Source organism: Salvelinus namaycush, chromosome 13, assembly GCF_016432855.1.
Source record: "Salvelinus namaycush isolate Seneca chromosome 13, SaNama_1.0, whole genome shotgun sequence".
Classification (NCBI taxonomy): domain Eukaryota; kingdom Metazoa; phylum Chordata; class Actinopteri; order Salmoniformes; family Salmonidae; genus Salvelinus; species Salvelinus namaycush.
In genome coordinates, this window is record NC_052319.1 from 10394138 (window position 1) to 10413025 (window position 18888).

The following is an 18888-nucleotide window of genomic DNA, read 5'->3' on the forward strand; positions in this document are numbered from 1 at the left end:
TTGGGTGACAAGCCAAATTTCTTCAGCCTCCTGAGGTTGAAGAGGCACTGTTGCACCTTCTTCACCACACTGTCTGTGTGGGTGGACCATTTCAGTTTGCCTGATGTGTACGCCGAGGAACTTAAAACGTTCCACCTTCTCCACTGCTGTCCCTTCGATGTGGATAGGGGGGTGCTCCCTCTGCTGTTTCCTGAAGTCCACGATCATCTCCTTTGTTTTGTTGACGTTAAGTGAGAGGTTATTTTCCTGACACCACACTCCGAATGCCCTCAGCTCCTCCCTGTAGGCTGTCTTGTCATTGTTGGTAATCAAGCCCACTACTGTTGTGTCATCTGCAAACTTGATGATTGAGTTGGAGGTGTGCATGGCCACTCAATCGTGGGTGAACAGGGAGTACAGGAGGGGGCTGAGCAAACACCCTTGTGGGGCCCCAGTGTTGAGGGTCAGCGAAGTGGAGATGTTGTTTCCTACCTTCACCACCTGGGGGGCGGCCCGTCAGAAAGTCCAGGACTCAATTGCACAGGAATGGGTTGAGACCCAGGGCCTCCAGCTTGATGATGAGCTTGGAGGGTACTGTGGTGTTGAATGCTGAGCTGTAGAAAATGAACAGCATTCTTACATAGGTATTCCTCTTGTCCGATGGGATAGGGCAGTCTGCAGCGTGATGGCGATTGCATCGTCTGTGGACCTGTTGGGGCGGTATGCAAACTGAAGTGGGTCTAGGGTGGCCGGTAAGGTGGCGGTGATATGTATTACACCCGCGCGTGGTGCAATCAATATGCTGATAGAATTTAGGTAACCTTGTTCTCAAATTTGCTTTGTTAAAATCCCCAGCTACAATAAATGCAGCCTCAGGATATATGGTTTACATAGAGTCCAGTGAAGTTCCTTGAGGGCCGTCTTGGTGTCTGCTTGAGGGGGAATGTACACCGCTATGACGAGAATTCTCTTGGGAGATAATATGGCTAGCATATGATTATAAGGAATTCTAGGTTGGGTGAGCAGAAGGACTTCAAATCAAATCAAGTTTATTTTATATAGCCCTTCGTACATCAGCTAATATCTCGAAGTGCTGTACAGAAACCCAGCCTAAAACCCCAAACAGCAAGCAATGCAGGTATAGAAGCACGGCGGCTAGGAAAAACTCCCTAGAAAGGCCAAAACCTAGGAAGAAACCTAGAGAGGAACCAGGCTATGAGGGGTGGCCAGTCCTCTTCTGGCTGTGCCGGGTGGAGATTATAACAGAACATGGCCAAGATGTTCAAAATGTTCATAAATGACCAGCATGGTCAAATAATAATCAGGAATAAATGTCAGTTGGCTTTTCATAGCCGATCATTAAGAGTTGAAAACAGCAGGTCTGGGACAGGTAGCACGTCCGGTGGACAGGTCAGGGTTCCATGACCGCAGGCAGAACAGTTGAAACTGGAACAGCAGCAAGGCCAGGTGGACTGGGGACAGCAAGGAGTCATCATGCCCGGTAGTCCTGACGCATGGTCCTAGGGCTCAGGTCCTCCGAGAGAGAGAAAGAAAGAGAGAAGGAGAGAATTAGAGAGAGCATACTTAAATTCACACAGGACACTGGATAAGACAGGAGAAGTACTTCAGATATAACCAACTGACCCTAGCCCCCCGACACATAAACTACTGCAGCATAAATACTGGAGGCTGAGACAGGAGGGGTCAGGAGACACTGTGGCCCCATCCGATGATACCCCCGGACAGGGCCAAACAGGAAGAATATAACCCCACCCACTTTGCCAAAGCACAGCCCTCACACCACTAGAGGGATACCTTCAACCACCAACTTACAATCCTGAGACAAGGCCGAGTATAGCCCACAAAGATCTCCACCACAGCACAAACCAAGGGGGGGCGCCAACCCAGACAGGAAGATCACGTCAGTAACTCAACCCACTCAAGTGACGCACCCCTCCTAGGGACGGCATGAAAGAGCAACAGTAAGCCAGTGACTCAGCCCCTGTAATAGGGTTAGAGGCAGAGAATCCCAGTGGAGAGAGGGGAACCAGCCAGGCAGAGACAGCAAGGGCGGTTCGTTTCTCCAGAGCTAATACAAAATAGAACCTGGTTGTTTTCCCCACACTAAAACAGTTTATTTTTTAAACATATGAATCCTTTTAGAGCAAGCCAAATAATTTCATGTTTTAAAAGTTATCCTAGATCAGGATTCATTGTTTGAATGGTAAGATGCCAATCACTTGAGTTCCTGTATGTTGTTATGATTACACCATGAGTCGTTAATCATGAAGCATACACCCCCGCCCTTCCTCTTCCCAGAGAGGAGTTTATCCCTGCCGGCACGATGCATGGAGTAGCCCGGTGGCTGAACCAATTCCGACAACATATCCCGAGGGAGCTATGTTTCCGTGAAACAGAGAATGTTGCAATCTCTGATGTCTCTCTGGAAGGCAACCCTTGCTCTAATTTCATCTACCTTGTTGTCAAGAGACTGGACATTGGCGAGTAGTATACTCAATCCATGTCTCACTTGTATCAAGACTTAAAAATCCTTCTTTAACCTGTCTCCTCCCCTTAATTTACACTGATTGAAGTGGATTTAACAAGTGACATCAATAAGGGATTATAGCTTTCATCTGGATTCACCTGGTCAGTCTGTCATGGAAAGAGTGAGCTTAATGTTTTGTATACTCAGTGTATGACTACAATACATTTATATACTTCAGTTTCTGTGTAGTATTGTATAATTTATATTTTATTGTGTAGCAAAACATGTCTTTTACACATGTTGGTTTTAGATTGGATGATTACCTATGATATCCATTTGTTTGAATTATGCAACCAAATGTATTACATCAATATACAAGCCTTACAATATTATACAACCATATAAGCACCATGCTATGACTAAGGAATTAGTCCTTATGAAGTCTCCTTATGACGTCTTCTGTAGGACTTATAAAGTCCTACAGTAAGCCATATGGATTGGATCACTCTCAATTGCATTATATCTCATTTGGACAAGTGGACGCTGATTCTAGCGTGTACACAATCTAGTCAATAGTGGACTTTTAAAGAATGTTTGATTCCAGATGAGGGTAGGTACACCTCAGCGGTGGCTCGGTCTATGTTGGGTACTGCATTAAGCATATGGTCTGACCATAAAGTTATGTTTCAGGTTTTATTAGTTGTATATCCTGTAAATACGACACATGGTATACACCGTCCAATGAAATGCTTACTTGCAGGTTCCTTCGAACATTGCAACAAAGATAAGAGTGCCAACATAAAGTAAATGGGTGCCATTTGACGTTAAACCCAACAAAAAGTTTGACGAAAGCTGTGCAAGAGGGTAAGCGTTTGGTAATGGGTAAGCCATCGCAGCAGACGTCAGAAGTATTCAGTAACCACCGACTCACTAAATAGCTTATTGATTTTATTAATCAATTATGTATATGTAGTCAGCATTGTTGGTTCCCAGAACATTCTGTGCCATCTCTGGGTGTACATTAGCTCCTATAAAAGAATATCCTCTAGTTTAGACAGAATTATGTATTTCTGTTTTTGAAGCTACCAAAAATACATAAAACAATTCTGACCACATTGTGTTTCAAACCTTTTATAATCTTGGAATGTACGATGTACTTACAGAAAAATGCCAATTTTGCTAGCAGTGTGTTTGTGGAAGCACTAAGCCAGCAGTGTCAAACTCACTTCAGGGAGGGCCGTGGTTCTACCGGTCTGTTATTTCCTTTCAATTCGTGCCAAATTAAGACCTAGACAACCAAGTGAGGGGAGTTCCTAACTAATTAATGACCTTAATTCATCAATCAAGTACAAGGGAAGAGCGTAAACCCACAGTCACTTGGCCCTCCAGGAATTGAGTTTGATACCCTTGCACTAAGCCAATTGAAAGTGACTTCACCAAGTGCTAGCCCTTTATAGTGCACTACTTTTGACCAGAGCCCTACAGGGTCCTTGGTCAAAGGTAGTGAACTAAATAGGGAGCCATAAGAGATGCATCCAGTCTCTTAAATCAGCAACCTTGTACAGGCCACAAAGTCCCCTTCCACTCTACAAAGTCAAATAAGCATAGAAATGGCTTGAGGATGTTGGAAATCAAGCTAAGATCATATACTATAATCAGAGCCGCCTGCAGATCAATGTGATCTCCCACATGGCTTGAGCCTTTGCTCCCTCTTGATAAGCAGGCTTCACAGCCTTTCTGGAGAGAATCAATGATTCCACTTTGAGTTTGAAAATCACATTGGGAACTGCTGATGGAAACCAAAAGAGCACAGTTCTTTTGAAATGGAAAACAACATCTAAAATGACTTGGATTTCCATTTGAGTAATTTAGCAGATGCTCCTATCCAGAGTGACTTAGTTAATGCATTAATCTTAAGCTAGGTGGGACAACATACGGGCATAGTAAGCAGCTACTTTATTGAGAAAAAGTGTATCAGCTAAGTCAGAGCTAGAAGGGTGGGGGGGGTGTGTGGGGGGGGGGGGGGGGGGGCTACTCCACTGTCCTAGGTTCAGGGGGAAGCTGGTTCCGCCATTGGCGTAGGGGTGGGAGGACCAAGAGACCAGAGGTGGCAGAATGGAGTGCTTGGGTTGGGGTGTAGAGTTTGAGCATAGCCTGAAGGTAGGGTGGAAAAGTTCCTCTTGCTGCACTTTAGGCAAGTACCATGGTCTTGTAGTGGATATGAGCTTCGACTGGAAGCCAGTGGAGTGTGCGGAGGAGCGGGGTGACATGGGAGAACTTGGGAAGGTTGAAAACCAGGTGGGATGCTGTGTTCTGAATAAGTTGCAGGGGTTTGATGGCACAAGTTGGGAGCCCAGCCAACAGCGAGTTGCAGTAGTCCAGACGGGAGAGGACAAGTGCCTGGATTAGGACCTGTGCCGCTTCCTGTGTGAGATAGGGTCGTACTCTACGGATGTTGTAGAGCATGGACCTGCAGGAGTGAGTCACTGCTTTGCTGTTTGCAGAGAACGACTGGGTGTTGTCCAGGGTCACGCCAAGGTTCTTTGCACTCTGGGAGGGCGACATTGTGGAGTTGTCAGCGTGATAGAGGTCTTTGAGCGGGCAGGCATTACCCGGGAGGAAGAGAAGCTCAGTCTTGTAGAGGTTGAGCTTGAGGTGGTGGGCCGACATCCAAGATGAGATATCTGCCAGGCACGAAGAGATGCCCGTCACCACCTGGGTGACAGAAGGAGGGAAGGAGAAAAGTAGTTGAGTGTCATCCGCATAGCAATGATAGAGACCATGTGAGGACATGATGTAGCCGAGTGACTTGGTGTATAGAGAGGGCCGATAACTTATCAAGGTGTCAAGCTCATTGAGGAACTCTCCCAGGGCACCTGGTGGGCGATAGTTGACAGCAATGTTAAGCCTGAGTGGACAAGTGACAGCATATAATTAAAATGAGGAGATGGATTTGAGAGAGGGAATGAAAGAGGAAATCTACAGTTTTGAGAAATTAGTAACCCTGTGCCACAACCGCGACGACCACATGCTCTCGGACTATGAGAGAAAATGTAGTCAGATGGAGAAGCAGTGTTCTCTTGGGTTGGGTTGGGTTGGGTTGGGTTGGGTTGGGTTGGGTTGGGTTGGGTTGGGTTGGGTTGGGTTCTCCCCCCCCCCCAAAAACAAATCAAAGGATTGAATGGCAGCATAGGCTGAGATGAACTCTGCGTTCTTGACCTCAGATCGGCAGTTCCAAACGCTGCCAGAGACCCAAAATTGCTCAGAGGTTGTGCGCGCAGAGTACACTAAATTAGAAGGGATGTAGCCAAGGTGTGGGGAGCGTCTGTAAAGCCTACAGGGAGAGGAGTGTACAGGTATAGAAAACACACACTGTAGTTACCAAAAATACAAAAAAAAGCTAAATGAGATGAGAAAATAAATAGGTAAGATACTCTTTCCTTCCTCGAACAACTCGGCAGAACGGTCTCTGTTTCAGCGACGAGACCACCGCTAATACGGCCGCCGCTTAGAAACCAGTGGAGACTGAAGTACTAACACTCATTTCTAATTGCCTAGCAGGGGTGAAGAGCACAACCCCCTGTACTAATTGCTGATTGCCTCAGAGAGTAGAAACCACTCCCCCTCCAATACAGCCACTGATTACCAAACAAGTCACAAATTGCCCTGCCCCTCGATCCCGGTTGATGTGTCAACAATCATTTGCAGCATATGAGCAGTCAGCAGTTCACACACCAAGTAGGCTACTGGGAAGACAGGCAGCACTTCAAGTAGATGGCCCTATCTAGCAAAAAAGACAGTACTAGACCGCAACAGATAAAGAAAAAAATATCAGGAGACCTCTAGCTATAGAATGGCGAACTACATAGCCGCTGTTGCAGTAAGCTCTTAGCACTGTCACTTGTGGATTGCAATACTGTATACTGTATTCATACTTATTTGTCCATTTAAAATACATATTTAATAACTCAACAAAAGTTTAAGTAGGCTAATCGATTAATCTCCATGTATATCCCCCAAAACTGTAAACATATGTTTTATAGGAACCAGGAATGAAAGAATAGAGCGCTTTTGTTTTTGCTCAACACTATTGAACGTGTCTACAGACCCATTGTATGTGAGTATGAAGACCGTACAGCAGTAATTGCTGACAAAATCACTGGACAAGGACTAGGGCAGAAGACCTATGGGCTTTAGGATGGAGTTACTGTTGTCGTGGTCCATGTCAGGGGGTCAGTAATGGGTTTGTTGGGCTGAAGAGCCAGAGAAAAGGGCAGATGCCACAGTCTTTTTTTTATTTCTAAGCCCGAGGATACTATTGAGCAGTTCACTTGAACTTGTGATGATACTGTGCATGTTTTCATATAGAAATCACTACATTGGTGGGTGTCTGGTCACCTGGATCAGTTGGAGGCATTCTCTCTCTCTCCCTCTCTCTGAAAAACACTGTAGTGAAAAGAGCACGACAACGCCTCTTCCCCCCTCGGGAGGCTAAAAATATTTGGCATGGGTCCTCAGATCCTCAAAAAGTTCTACAGCTGCATTGAGAACATCATGACTGGCTGCATCACCGCTTGGTATGGCAACTGCTTGTCATCCGACCGCAAGGCACTACGGAGGGTAGGGCGTACTGCGCAGTACATCACTTGGGCCGAGCTTCCTGACATCCAGGATCTCTAAACCAGGTGGTGTCAGAGGAAGGCCCAAAAAAGGCTCAAAGACTCCAGCCACCCAAGTTATAGACTGTCCTCTCTGCTAAACGCACGGCAAGCGGTACCAAACACCACGTCTGGAACCAACAAGACCCTGAACAGCTTCTATCCCCAAGTCATAAGACTTCTAAACAAGCCTTCTAAATAGCTAATCAAATTGTTACCTGCAAATGGTTACCTCTGTTGCACTGACACCCCAACACACACACACACACACACACACACACACACACACACACACACACACACACACACACACACACACACACACACACACACACACACACACACACACACACACACACACACACACACACACACCATATGTTTCAAGTTATTAGTTGTGTCGTATGTACAGGATATACATGGTTTACACCGTTCAACTAAATGCTTACTTGCAGGTTCCTTCTCGACAATACTACAACAATAAGAAATAATATAAGAGAGGAATACGAACATAAATTAAATGAGTGCCATTTGACGTTAAACCCAACAAAAAGTTTCCATTACGAATGGGATTCGATGAAAGCTGTGCAAGAGCGTAATCGTTTGGTAATGGGTAAGCCATTGTAGCAGGCGTCAGAAGTATACAATAGTTACCGAAATCACCTACTCACTAAGCAAATAGCTTATTGATTTTATTAATCAATTCTGTATACGTAGTCAGCATGTCAACATTGTTGGTTCCCAGAACATTCTGTGCCATCTCTGGGTGTACAGTAGATCTGAATAGCTCCTCCTGTAAAGAATATCCTCTAGTTGAGAAAGCTTCAAAAACAGAAATAGATAATTCTATCAAAAATACATAAAACAATTCTGACCTCATTGTGTTTCAAACCTTCTATAGTCTTGAAATTTAAGATATAGTCACTTATCAAATGGATACCCGTACTACCTCAAATGGATACCTGGACTTCCTGGCACTGCCTATGCACACACAGTCTCACACATACTTACACTGACACACTGAAGATAGCCCTATTTGGTAAAAGACCAAGTCCATATTATGGCAAGAACAGCTCAAATAAGCAAAGAGAAACAACAGTCCATCATTACTTTAAGACATGAAGTATGTCAATGTGGAACATTTCAAGATCTTTGAAAGTTTCTTCAAGTGCAATCGCAAAAACCATCAAGCACTATGATGAAACTGGCTCTCATGAGGACCGCCACAGGAAAGGAAGACCCAGAGATACCATTAGAGTTAACTGCACCTCAAATTGCAGCCCTAATAAATGCTTCACAGAGTTCAAGTAACAGACATATCTAAACTGTTCAGAGGAGACTGTGTGAATCAGACCTTCGTGGTTGAATTGCTGCAAAGAAACCACTACTAAAAGACACCAATAATAAGAAGAGACTTGATTGGGCCAAGAAACACGAACAATGGACATTAGACCAGTGGAACTCTGTCCTTTGGTCTGATGAGTCCAAATTTGAGATTTTTGGTTCCAACCACCATGTCTTTGTGAGACGCAGAGTAGGTGTACGGATTATCTCCTCATGTGTGGTTCCCACCGTGAAGCATGGAGGAGGAGGTGTGATGGTGTGGGGGTCCTTGGCTGGTGATACTGTCTGTGATTTATTTAGAATTCAAGGCACACTTAACCAGCATGGCTACCACAGCATTCTGAAGCGATACGCCATCCCATCTGGTTTGCGCTTAGTGGGACATTTTTTTTTTCTCAACAGGACAATGACCCAAAACACACCTCCAGGCTATGTAAGGGCTATTTGACCAATGAGAGTGATGGAGTGCTGCATCAGATGACCTGGCCTCCACAATCACCCGACCTCAACCTAATTAAGACGGTTTGGGATGAGTTGGACTGCAGAGTGAAGGAAAAGCAGCCAAAGAGTGCTCAGCATATGTGGGAACTCCTTCAAGACTGTTGGAAAAACTTTCCTCATGAAGCTGGTTGAGAGAATGCCAAGAGTGTGCAAAGCTGTCATCAAGGCAAAGGGTGGCTGTTTTGAAGAATGTCAAATTTTAAATATATTTTGATTTGTTTAACACTTTTTTGGTTACTACGTGATTCCATATGTGTTATTTCATAGTTTTGACGTCTTCACTATTATTCTACAATGTAGAAAATAATACAAATAAAGAAAAACCCTTGAATGAGTAGGTGTGTCCAAACATACTGTGTATGCACAGTACAATTACCTCGTACCCCTGCACACCAACTCGTTACTGGTACTCCCTATATATAACCATGTTATTTTCTGCTCCCTATGTATAGCCATGTTATTTTCTACTCCCCTATATATAGCCATGTTATTTTCTACTCCCCTATATATAACCATGTTATTTTCTACTCCCCTATATATAACCATGTTATTTTCTACTCCCCTATATATAGCCATGTTATTTTCTACTCCCCTATATATAGCCATGTTATTTTCTACTCCCCTATATATAGCCATGTTATTTTCTACTCCCCTATATATAACCATGTTATTTTCTACTCCCCTATATATAGCCATGTTATTTTCTACTCTCCTATATATAGCCATGTTATTTTCTACTCTCCTATATATAGCCATGTTATTTTCTACTCCCCTATATATAGCCATGTTATTTTCTACTCCCCTATATATAGCCATGTTATTTTCTACTCTCCTATATATAGCCATGTTATTTTCTACTCCCCTATATATAGCCATGTTATTTTCTACTCCCCTATATATAGCCATGTTATTTTCTACTCCCCTATATATAGCCATGTTATTTTCTACTCCCCTATATATAGCCATGTTATTTTCTACTCCCCTATATATAACCATGTTATTTTCTACTCTCCTATATATAGCCATGTTATTTTCTACTCCCCTATATATAGCCATGTTATTTTCTACTCCCCTATATATAACCATGTTATTTTCTACTCCCCTATATATAGCCATGTTATTTTCTACTCCCCTATATATAACCATGTTATTTTCTACTCCCCTATATATAGCCATGTTATTTTCTACTCCCCTATATATAGCCATGTTATTTTCTACTCCCCTATATATAACCATGTTATTTTCTACTCCCCTATATATAGCCATGTTATTTTTACTCTTTATTTGTATTTGTTATTCACTGTGTATTTTTTCCTCGTGTCACTATTTATATTTTTTATTAACATTTTATCTTCAACTCTGTATTGTTGGAAAAAGACCTGTAAGTAAGCATTTCACTGTTAGTCTACACCTGTTGTCTACGAAGCATGTGACAAATAACATTTGATTGATTTGATGTACTGTCTCATGAGAAAGAGAGAGACTATGAACAATGTTCGGTCTCATAAGTCCCTCAGTTGAAGCTGAAATGTTTGTTACCTCCCTATACATTTAGACCCATTTTCAGTCAGTGAGGTTACAAATATAGTATGTTTCAGACAGTATAGCTGGCCTTCAGCTCTTTGTGCACCGTATATCTAATGTAGTGTCTGTACAAATAGATTGATGGATGATCTGAGTGGCTGTGGTGGGCATGTGTTAGATGCATAGTTCATTGAATAATCCAGCTCAGCTCTCTCTGCAAGCCCATCAGGTTTAAGCCATTGTCCTAATGGAGGGTGTCACCACCGAGAAGAACCTCGATCAGATCAGAGTCTAAACCTCCACTAACCCAGCATTGAAGCTCTAGGAGGGTTGACTGGGGATGCGTCCCAAATGCACCCTATTCCCTTCATTGTGCACTACTTTTGATCAGGGCCCATTGGGCTCTGGTCAAAAGTAGCACACTATAAAGGGAATAGGGTGCCATTTGGATTGCAAAATGGAAATCCTCTTAACCTGGGGCCTGGAGCAAATGTGAATTGTCCCCCATGGAAATCACTGCCTCTGGTTTAAGAGATTATTGGAGAGCGGAGCATAAATCCACTGGAGATTATTTACCTTTGGATAATTGTGAATCATTGTGGAGCGATGTGCAGCAGAGGCAGCTTGTTCTCAAGGCTTTAATGGATCTTCAGTAATGCTGATTGATCAGATATATGAGCTGATATTTTTTAAACCGCAATGAGGGCTGCTGTTGTAATGCTCTCACTTCTTCCTCATTCATCAGTGAGAGAGAGAGAGAGAAGGGCTCGCCCTAAATCTCTGGACAAATCCTGGATTTTCCAACAGGCCCAGATGATGTTTGACTAGGAGGACATGACTGTACGGCAGATGATAAGAATAGTAGTTAATGGATCCAGAATGCTTGGCGAAGCTGCGTCAGTGTCAGACTGATCAGCATGTCATTGGCTGGTAGGGACATTTTAATGACCTCAGCGTTCAAAGCCTGATGATGTGGCATATTCCATTTTACACTGATATGCGACCAGTCTTTCTCTGTTAGACAAATCAAATAAAACTTTGTTTGTCACATGCGCCAAATACAAGTGCAGACCTTACCGTGAAATGCTTACTTACAAGCCCTTAACCAACAGTACAGTTGACCAAATAAACTAAAGTAAAAAATAATAAAAAGTGACACAATAAAATAACAATAACGAGGCTATATACAAGGGGTACCGGTACCAAGTGATCTGAGGTCAATATTTCTCAGTTAGAAACACTCTAGTCTAGTCTTATAGCATGCTGAATTTGCTCACGGTTCATTTTAAGTTCATTTGCTTGCCACAGTACTGTACCTTTAGTAATATATACACTATAATAGTTGTAGCTACATTTAGCAGATTTCAGTAGCTGAAGTTGAATGTTTGGACCTCCTGCTTCCATTGAAATAACAGTGAAATATAAAATATTACACCGAAGTATAAAATATGCAACATGTCTCCCTATTGTTTTGCAGCAGTCATGTCGCGAGCCCACGAGGGCCCAGGGGAGATGGGGAAAGCGGTGGTTATCGCAAAGGACGAGCAAGAGAAAATGAAGGAGCTCTTTAAGATTAACCAGTTCAATCTGATGGCCAGCGACATGATTGCTCTCAACAGGAGTCTGCCGGACGTGAGACTGGACGGGTGAGTGAACTTGGCCTTTTCCCAGACACACACTGTGAATTACACCGCTGACCTCTTTACTCGGCACTACACACACCACCCACTTTAACAACCCTGTAACCTTCTACCGCTACTCCTCAGAAGCCCTAATAGCTCCACTTCACTTCGCAACATGCTCCGGTTCTCAAAAGGGCTGACATTTTGGATCTACTTCTTGCCTTTTTCACTAGTTGTTGTTTTAGTCTAGAAACTTCTGAGAGAGACTAGCGAGAGTAGAGTAGAGACTGTCTACCAAATAACTAAGGTCTTACAGAACAATTTGATGTCGTCTGGAATGAACCAATTTGTTAACTTTGATTAAAACAACCCATTAGGACAGAATGAAAGGAGATATTAAGCGTTTCACACTGCGCCTCACCCATTTTTAAGTCCTCGGACTCCTCAGGATTCGTTCCATGATGTAACATACTCTAATTCAGTGGTGGCTGGTGAGGGGACGAGGACTCATGGTAATGGCTGGAGTGGAATAAATGGAGCGGCATCTAACTCATGGAAACCATGTGTTTGATGTTTTTCATACCATTCCGTTTATTCCGTTCCGGCGATTACAATGAGGCCGTCATCCGATTCCAAAGTGCCACCAGACACCACTGCTCTAATTGAAGAACATTAGACTTAAAGAGATTATTTGCCCGTGTTGGATCCATCACAGTCTTCGGGTGTTTACTTCAGCCATGACAGTCAGAATGGGAGAAGGGCTTTGTTTACTGTCGCCCAAGACCTACTTGAGCTGGATAATGAAAACCCAAAGAGCAATTTGGGTGAAATATGATCCACATGTATCTTGAGCAGCTGATCTAGAGAAAGTCTTCTCTCCGGGAGACAGCCCAGTGATTTCGTGTTTATGTATTCCTGCAGAACATTCTTTGTCAACTGTTCTTTAGAATGTGCTCTTTGTGGTATTGAAAATAGGAACATTGTCAATACAACAATATAAAAAACGATGCGGAGAATGTAAGCATATGCCAATACTGTGAACATTGTCTATATTGTTTATATATTACCTACCGCCTCGAAAATCAACTGTCCCCCATGGGGTTTACATTGCTCTAACATTTTATATGAAAAGTTATCACAAAAAAAGGAACATTTTCGATATATGTGAACACTGCACGCACTCCATTTCACACATGTACCAGGATTGTGCTAAGTTTAATGCTGGGTAGATTTAGCTAATTATGAATTCCACTTTAATGAGCTAGTCATACGGTATATTTAAGCAATAAGGCACCTCAGGGGTTTGTGGTATATGGCCAATATATAAGGGCTGTATCCAGGCACTCCGCTTTGCGTCGTGCGTAAGAACAGCCTTTAGCCGTGGTATATTGGCCATATACCACAAACCCCTGAGGTGCCTTGTTGCTATTGTAAACTGGTTACCAACGTAATTAGAGCAGTAAAAATACATGTTTTGTCATACCCGTGGTATACGGTTTGATATACCACTGATATCAGCCAATCAGCATTCAGGGTTGGAACCACCCAGTTTATAATGAGGTATTTGTACAAAATAGAGAGCGAATGAACAATAGATCTAGATCTGCGGTCTATTGATTTTATTTCACCCCAAGAGAGTGCCAAGCTGCAGAATCGTACTAATTGCATCTCAAAATCTTCCTCAAACTCGCCAGTACACCTTGGAACGTTATTAAAGAAATCCACTTGGCAAGACTGTGAGAGAGAGATATTGTCGTGGGGTGTAATAGGCAGTGGTTGAAAGAAATAAGATGATCGCTCAGTGGCTAGTAGCTAGCTACCCTGGTGCTCCCATTCTGTCAGTCTGTCCCGTCACCCGTAGTGGAGTGAATGGGATAAACCTACTGTCCGCTCCAATCGCCTGTCGCCTCCTGTCACCTCCCACTTCCAACCCGGCTGCATCCTCTCTATCTTTAATGCACCCTCCTCATACTTTATTTAACATTACAATCTACACTACATGACAGGCTTGCCCTGCCCTTGGTCTGTATCTCTGGGAGTATGTGACTGCGTCCCAAATGGCACCCTATTCCCTACAGTGCCTTTGTAAAATATTCATATCCCTTGACTTTGTCCACATTTTGTTGTGTTACAGCCTACAAACAAAACCCCAATAATGACAAAGTGAAAACATGTTATTACATTTTTTTTTGGAATGAAATACAGAAATATCTCATTTTAAGCATCTTTGTCAGTGATTACAGCTGTGAGTCTTTCTGGGTAAGTCTCTAAGAGCTTTCCACATCTGGATTGTACAAGATTTTCCCATTATTCTTCAAGCTCTGTCAAATTGGTTGTTGATCTTTGCTGGACAACCATGTTGAGGTCTTATAATAGATTTTCAAGTAGATTTAAGTCGAAACTGTAACTAGGCCACTCCAGTGTAGATTTGGCCTTGTATTTTAGGTTATTGTCCTGCTGAAAGGTGAATTCATCTCCCAGTGTCTGGTGGAAAGCAGACTGAACCCGGTTTTCATCTAGGATTTTGTCTAGGTTTTATTATCCCAAAAAAACTCCCCAGTCCTTAACGATTACAAGCAGCCACCACTATGCTCGAAAATATGGAGTGTTCTCAGTAATCTATTGGATTTGCCCCAAATATAACACTTTGTATTCAAGACAAAAAGTGAATTGCTTTGCTACATGTTTTGCAATATTACTTTAATGGCTTGTTGCAGACAGGATGCATGTTTTTGAATATTTTTATTCTGTACAGGCTTCCTTCTTTTCCTTCTGTCAATTAGGTTAGTATTGTGGAGTAACTACAATATTGTTGATCCACCCTCAGTTTTCTCCTATCACAGCCATTCAACTCTGTAACTGTTTTAAAGTCACCATTGGCCTCATGGTGGAATCCCAGAGCAGTTTCTTTTTTTATTTCTACCCATCTACCAATTGGTGCCCTTCTTTGTGAAGCATTGGAAAACCTCCCTGGTCTTTGTGGTTGAATCTGTGTTTGAAATTCACTACTCAACTGTGGGACCTTACAGATAATTGTATGTGTGGGTTACAGAGATGAGGTAGTCATTCAAAAATCATGTTCAACTTTATTATTGCACACAGAGTGAGTCCATGCAACTTATTATGTGACTTGTTAAGCACATTTTTACTCCTGAACTTATTTAGGCTTGCCATAACAAAGGGGTTGAATACATATTGACAAGATATTTCAGCTTTTCATTTTTAATTCATTAGTAAAAAATTCAATAAACATAATTCCACTTTGACACGATGGGGTATTATGTGTATGTCAGTGACCAAAAATGGCAGTGTAATCTGTTTTAAATTCAGGCTGTAACACAACAAAATGTGGGAAAAGTGTATGTTGGCCCTGGTCAGAAGTAGTGTCCTATATAAGGAATAAGGTGCCATTTGGGACACAGTCTCTGTGTGTGGAGCAGCATGCCATTTAGCACAGCACAGTGTTCAAATCAAATCACATTTTATTGGTCACATACACATGTTTAGCAGATGTTATTGCAGGTGTAGCGAAATGCTTGTGTTTCTAGCTCCATCAGTACAGTAATATCTAACAATTTCACAACAATACACACACATTTTAAGTAAAGGAATGGAATTAAGAATTTATAAATATTTGGACGAGCAATGTCAGAGCGGCATAGACTAAAATACATAGAGATATAGAATAGAATACAATATATACATATGAAATGAGTAGTGCACAATATGTAAACATTATTAAAGTGACTAGTGTTCCAATTATTAAAGTGGCCAGTGATTTCAAGTCTATGTATATAGGGCAGCAGTCTCTAAGGTGCTATATTCATGTAATTTCTGCTGAGATGAGCTTTTAAATGAATAGTCATTGAATCAATAACTGGAAATCTATGGGCAAAGCTAGCATGTCATTGTGCTAACGTCTGGAAGCGATGCACCCTTGCCACCACTGCTGAAAAAAATCCTAGGGGAAACACTGGTGCAGCATATACTAAGTCTTGTCAACTTTGGCTTTGTTTGAAAGCAGTTCATTTTGTTACAATGCTCTGAGGTAAATTTCAGCCACATATATTTTACATCCACAAGCATGTCACACAACTGTGCTCACTGTTGATAGAACTCTACTCTAGACAAGCATCAGGAGTAGCAGCATATTTGACCTCTCAACCAGAGCTCTTGTTGTCTGTCCATCAGTTGCAAGACGAAGGTGTACGCGGACGATCTCCCCAACACCAGTATAGTGATCGTGTTCCACAACGAGGCGTGGAGCACCCTGCTCCGCACCGTCCACAGTGTCATCAACCGCTCGCCACGGCACCTGCTGCAGGAGATCCTGCTGGTGGACGACGCCAGTGAGAGAGGTACTGAAGCTGGGTGCAACCTAAACCATCAACTAACTGGCTTCACTGAGTTTAAAGGGTCACTCTGGGATTAATACATGCAGTTCTTAGTATTGTGTGAAAATATCTACCACATTTAATGTGGTAGATACAAAGTTTGAAAGACAAATCGGCCCTTTGTAAATGAATAGGAAAAACAACATTGCACAATGAAGATCTATGGGAGTTTGAAACAAGTCTGTTTAACCATGCGATTCTTTATATTGAAGGATAATAATATACCACATTTGAAAGAAAATCGGCCCTTGCCTTGATAACTGTGAATGAATGCGAAAAAACACCAAACGATTAAGTTATTTCGGCGTTTGAAACATGTCCTCTCTGATGTGTCCTCTTCTGTCAGACTTCTTGGGAAAGAAGCTAGAGAACTATGCTCGGACCCTGGAGGTTCCCGTGCGGGTCCTGCGGATGGAGCAGCGAACGGGGCTGATCCGGGCCAGGCTGAGGGGGGCAGCTGCCACGCGGGGACAGGTCATCACCTTCCTGGACGCCCACTGTGAATGCACAGTGGGCTGGCTGGAGCCTCTGCTGGCCAGGATCAAAGAGGACCGGTAAGGAGCTTCACCATCACCCCTCTCGATGTAAATGGAACACACGGTACTGGATAGACATTGGGGTGCTGCTGCTCAAAGCAGATCATCTCTGCTCTGTTCTCTTCCCGCTGCCTCAGTGAGATGCTAACTCATTAGCATTCCGCTTGTCTTCTGTGTCATCTGAAAACTGATCTGACGTTAATGGTAGAACACTAGCTCGACTTTATAGCAGACAACGACACCAATGCCCGTGACAGCTCTGTGCCCCTTTTCAAAGGCAGCCATAGCTGAGTGGCAGATTGTTTTGTCACAATGCTGTCTGTCGCTTCTTTATACCGTAGTAGATAGAGTAGAATGTGATTGCACTGAGTCAGTTGATGATGGCTATTTTAAGTGACAGTAGGGTTTAAATCCTATTATTTGGAATCGTGGTTATTTTAATGAAGTAATGGTGTGGTTATTCTAATCCTGTTTCAGGATTGCACTTGCTTGTTCGGTGGGTGAAGGGTTCCTTCTACATAAAAGGGAAAAATTGTAGATGGACTGAAAATGTATTTGCCCCTCCCCCCTTATCTCTCTTATCTGGTGTCAGGCATCTACCCATTTTGCCTCAGGTGCCAGGCAGAAATTAGTTTTGTATTACCGAGGAGATTATATTATAGAGCCATTACACTTTTATAACCCTGCACGTTTATTGATGTGTAAAAGTATGTGCAGGAGCATAAAAGTGCACAAACACTGATTAGATTTAGACCAGGAAGTGAAGTGGATGCTGAGTGAAGGGGATGCGTTGAATGAATTCCCTGCAGCCCCTAGAGGATGAGTCCCAAATGGCACCCTATTTCCCTACGTAGTATACTACTTTTGACCAAAGCCCTATGGGCCCTGGTCAAAAGTAGTGCACTAGGGAATAGGGTGCCATTTGAGACGCAACCTTAAGGTTACCTTCAGCTTTACTGTAAAACTCCTACTGAAGCAAACAGTCTGAGGCCATATATCCATACTGTATTGTCATTGTCAACATAATCAACATGCATATATTCCATTTCCTTTGACTGTAAGTAGCTTCCCACTGAAGCAATATGTTAGCTCCGGTCAGTGTTGTTATCCTAATGGATATGTTTATAATGAGTATGGACCAGCCGATGATTTAGTAATATTGAAATAAACTCATAATGAAGCTGGGGATAATGCCTGTAGAAATACATGGTCAGCAGTTAGCTATTTGTCTCGGCGCTCACCTGAAGAATGAACAGTTATGGCACCATTAGCTTTGTAAATTATTTATTCATGTATTATTTATTTTGTGGATGAATTAATGCTGTTGGCTCTGCCAGCCAAGCAGTTTAATATAACCAGACGTGGAATATTGTTAATGGGAATAACACAAAGTTTTGGGGTTTAAGGGAAGAAAGTGAATTAATTGTCGAGACTGCACAGTTCTACAAAGTCATTTTCTGAAGTTGATTCCACATGTAATTTATCTAGGGCTTTCTTTCACTATTTCCTGTAAAATGAATGCTTTCGATTTCTCCGTGGTTGTTTAGGCTGTCAATGTATTTCTTGTCAAATGAATGCCTTATCTTTCTCTTCATGGTTGTTTAGGAGATCTGTGGTATGTCCTATAATCGATGTGATCAGCGACGAGACGTTTGAATACATGGCAGGCTCAGACATGACCTACGGAGGATTCAACTGGAAGCTGAATTTCCGTTGGTACCCCGTGCCTCAGAGAGAAATGGACAGGCGCAAAGGGGACAGGACATTACCACTCAGGTACACACAAGACGCATACTGTATATGCCTTCATCTGTGCCCGAGTTGAAATGAGTTTATTTGGCA

At 42.7% G+C, this 18888-nt stretch overlaps 1 protein-coding gene across 1 annotated transcript in view; it reads left to right on the forward strand.

Moving 5' to 3' along the window:
* LOC120058225 (polypeptide N-acetylgalactosaminyltransferase 13) overlaps nucleotides 1-18888 on the forward strand; it is a 53650-nt gene that overhangs the window by 8222 nt on the left and 26540 nt on the right. The window contains exons 3-6 of the mRNA XM_039006729.1: nucleotides 11972-12140; nucleotides 16308-16474; nucleotides 16857-17064; nucleotides 18652-18822. Coding sequence (XP_038862657.1) covers nucleotides 11972-12140; nucleotides 16308-16474; nucleotides 16857-17064; nucleotides 18652-18822 — 715 coding nt within the window. The remainder of the gene's footprint in view (nucleotides 1-11971; nucleotides 12141-16307; nucleotides 16475-16856; nucleotides 17065-18651; nucleotides 18823-18888) is intronic.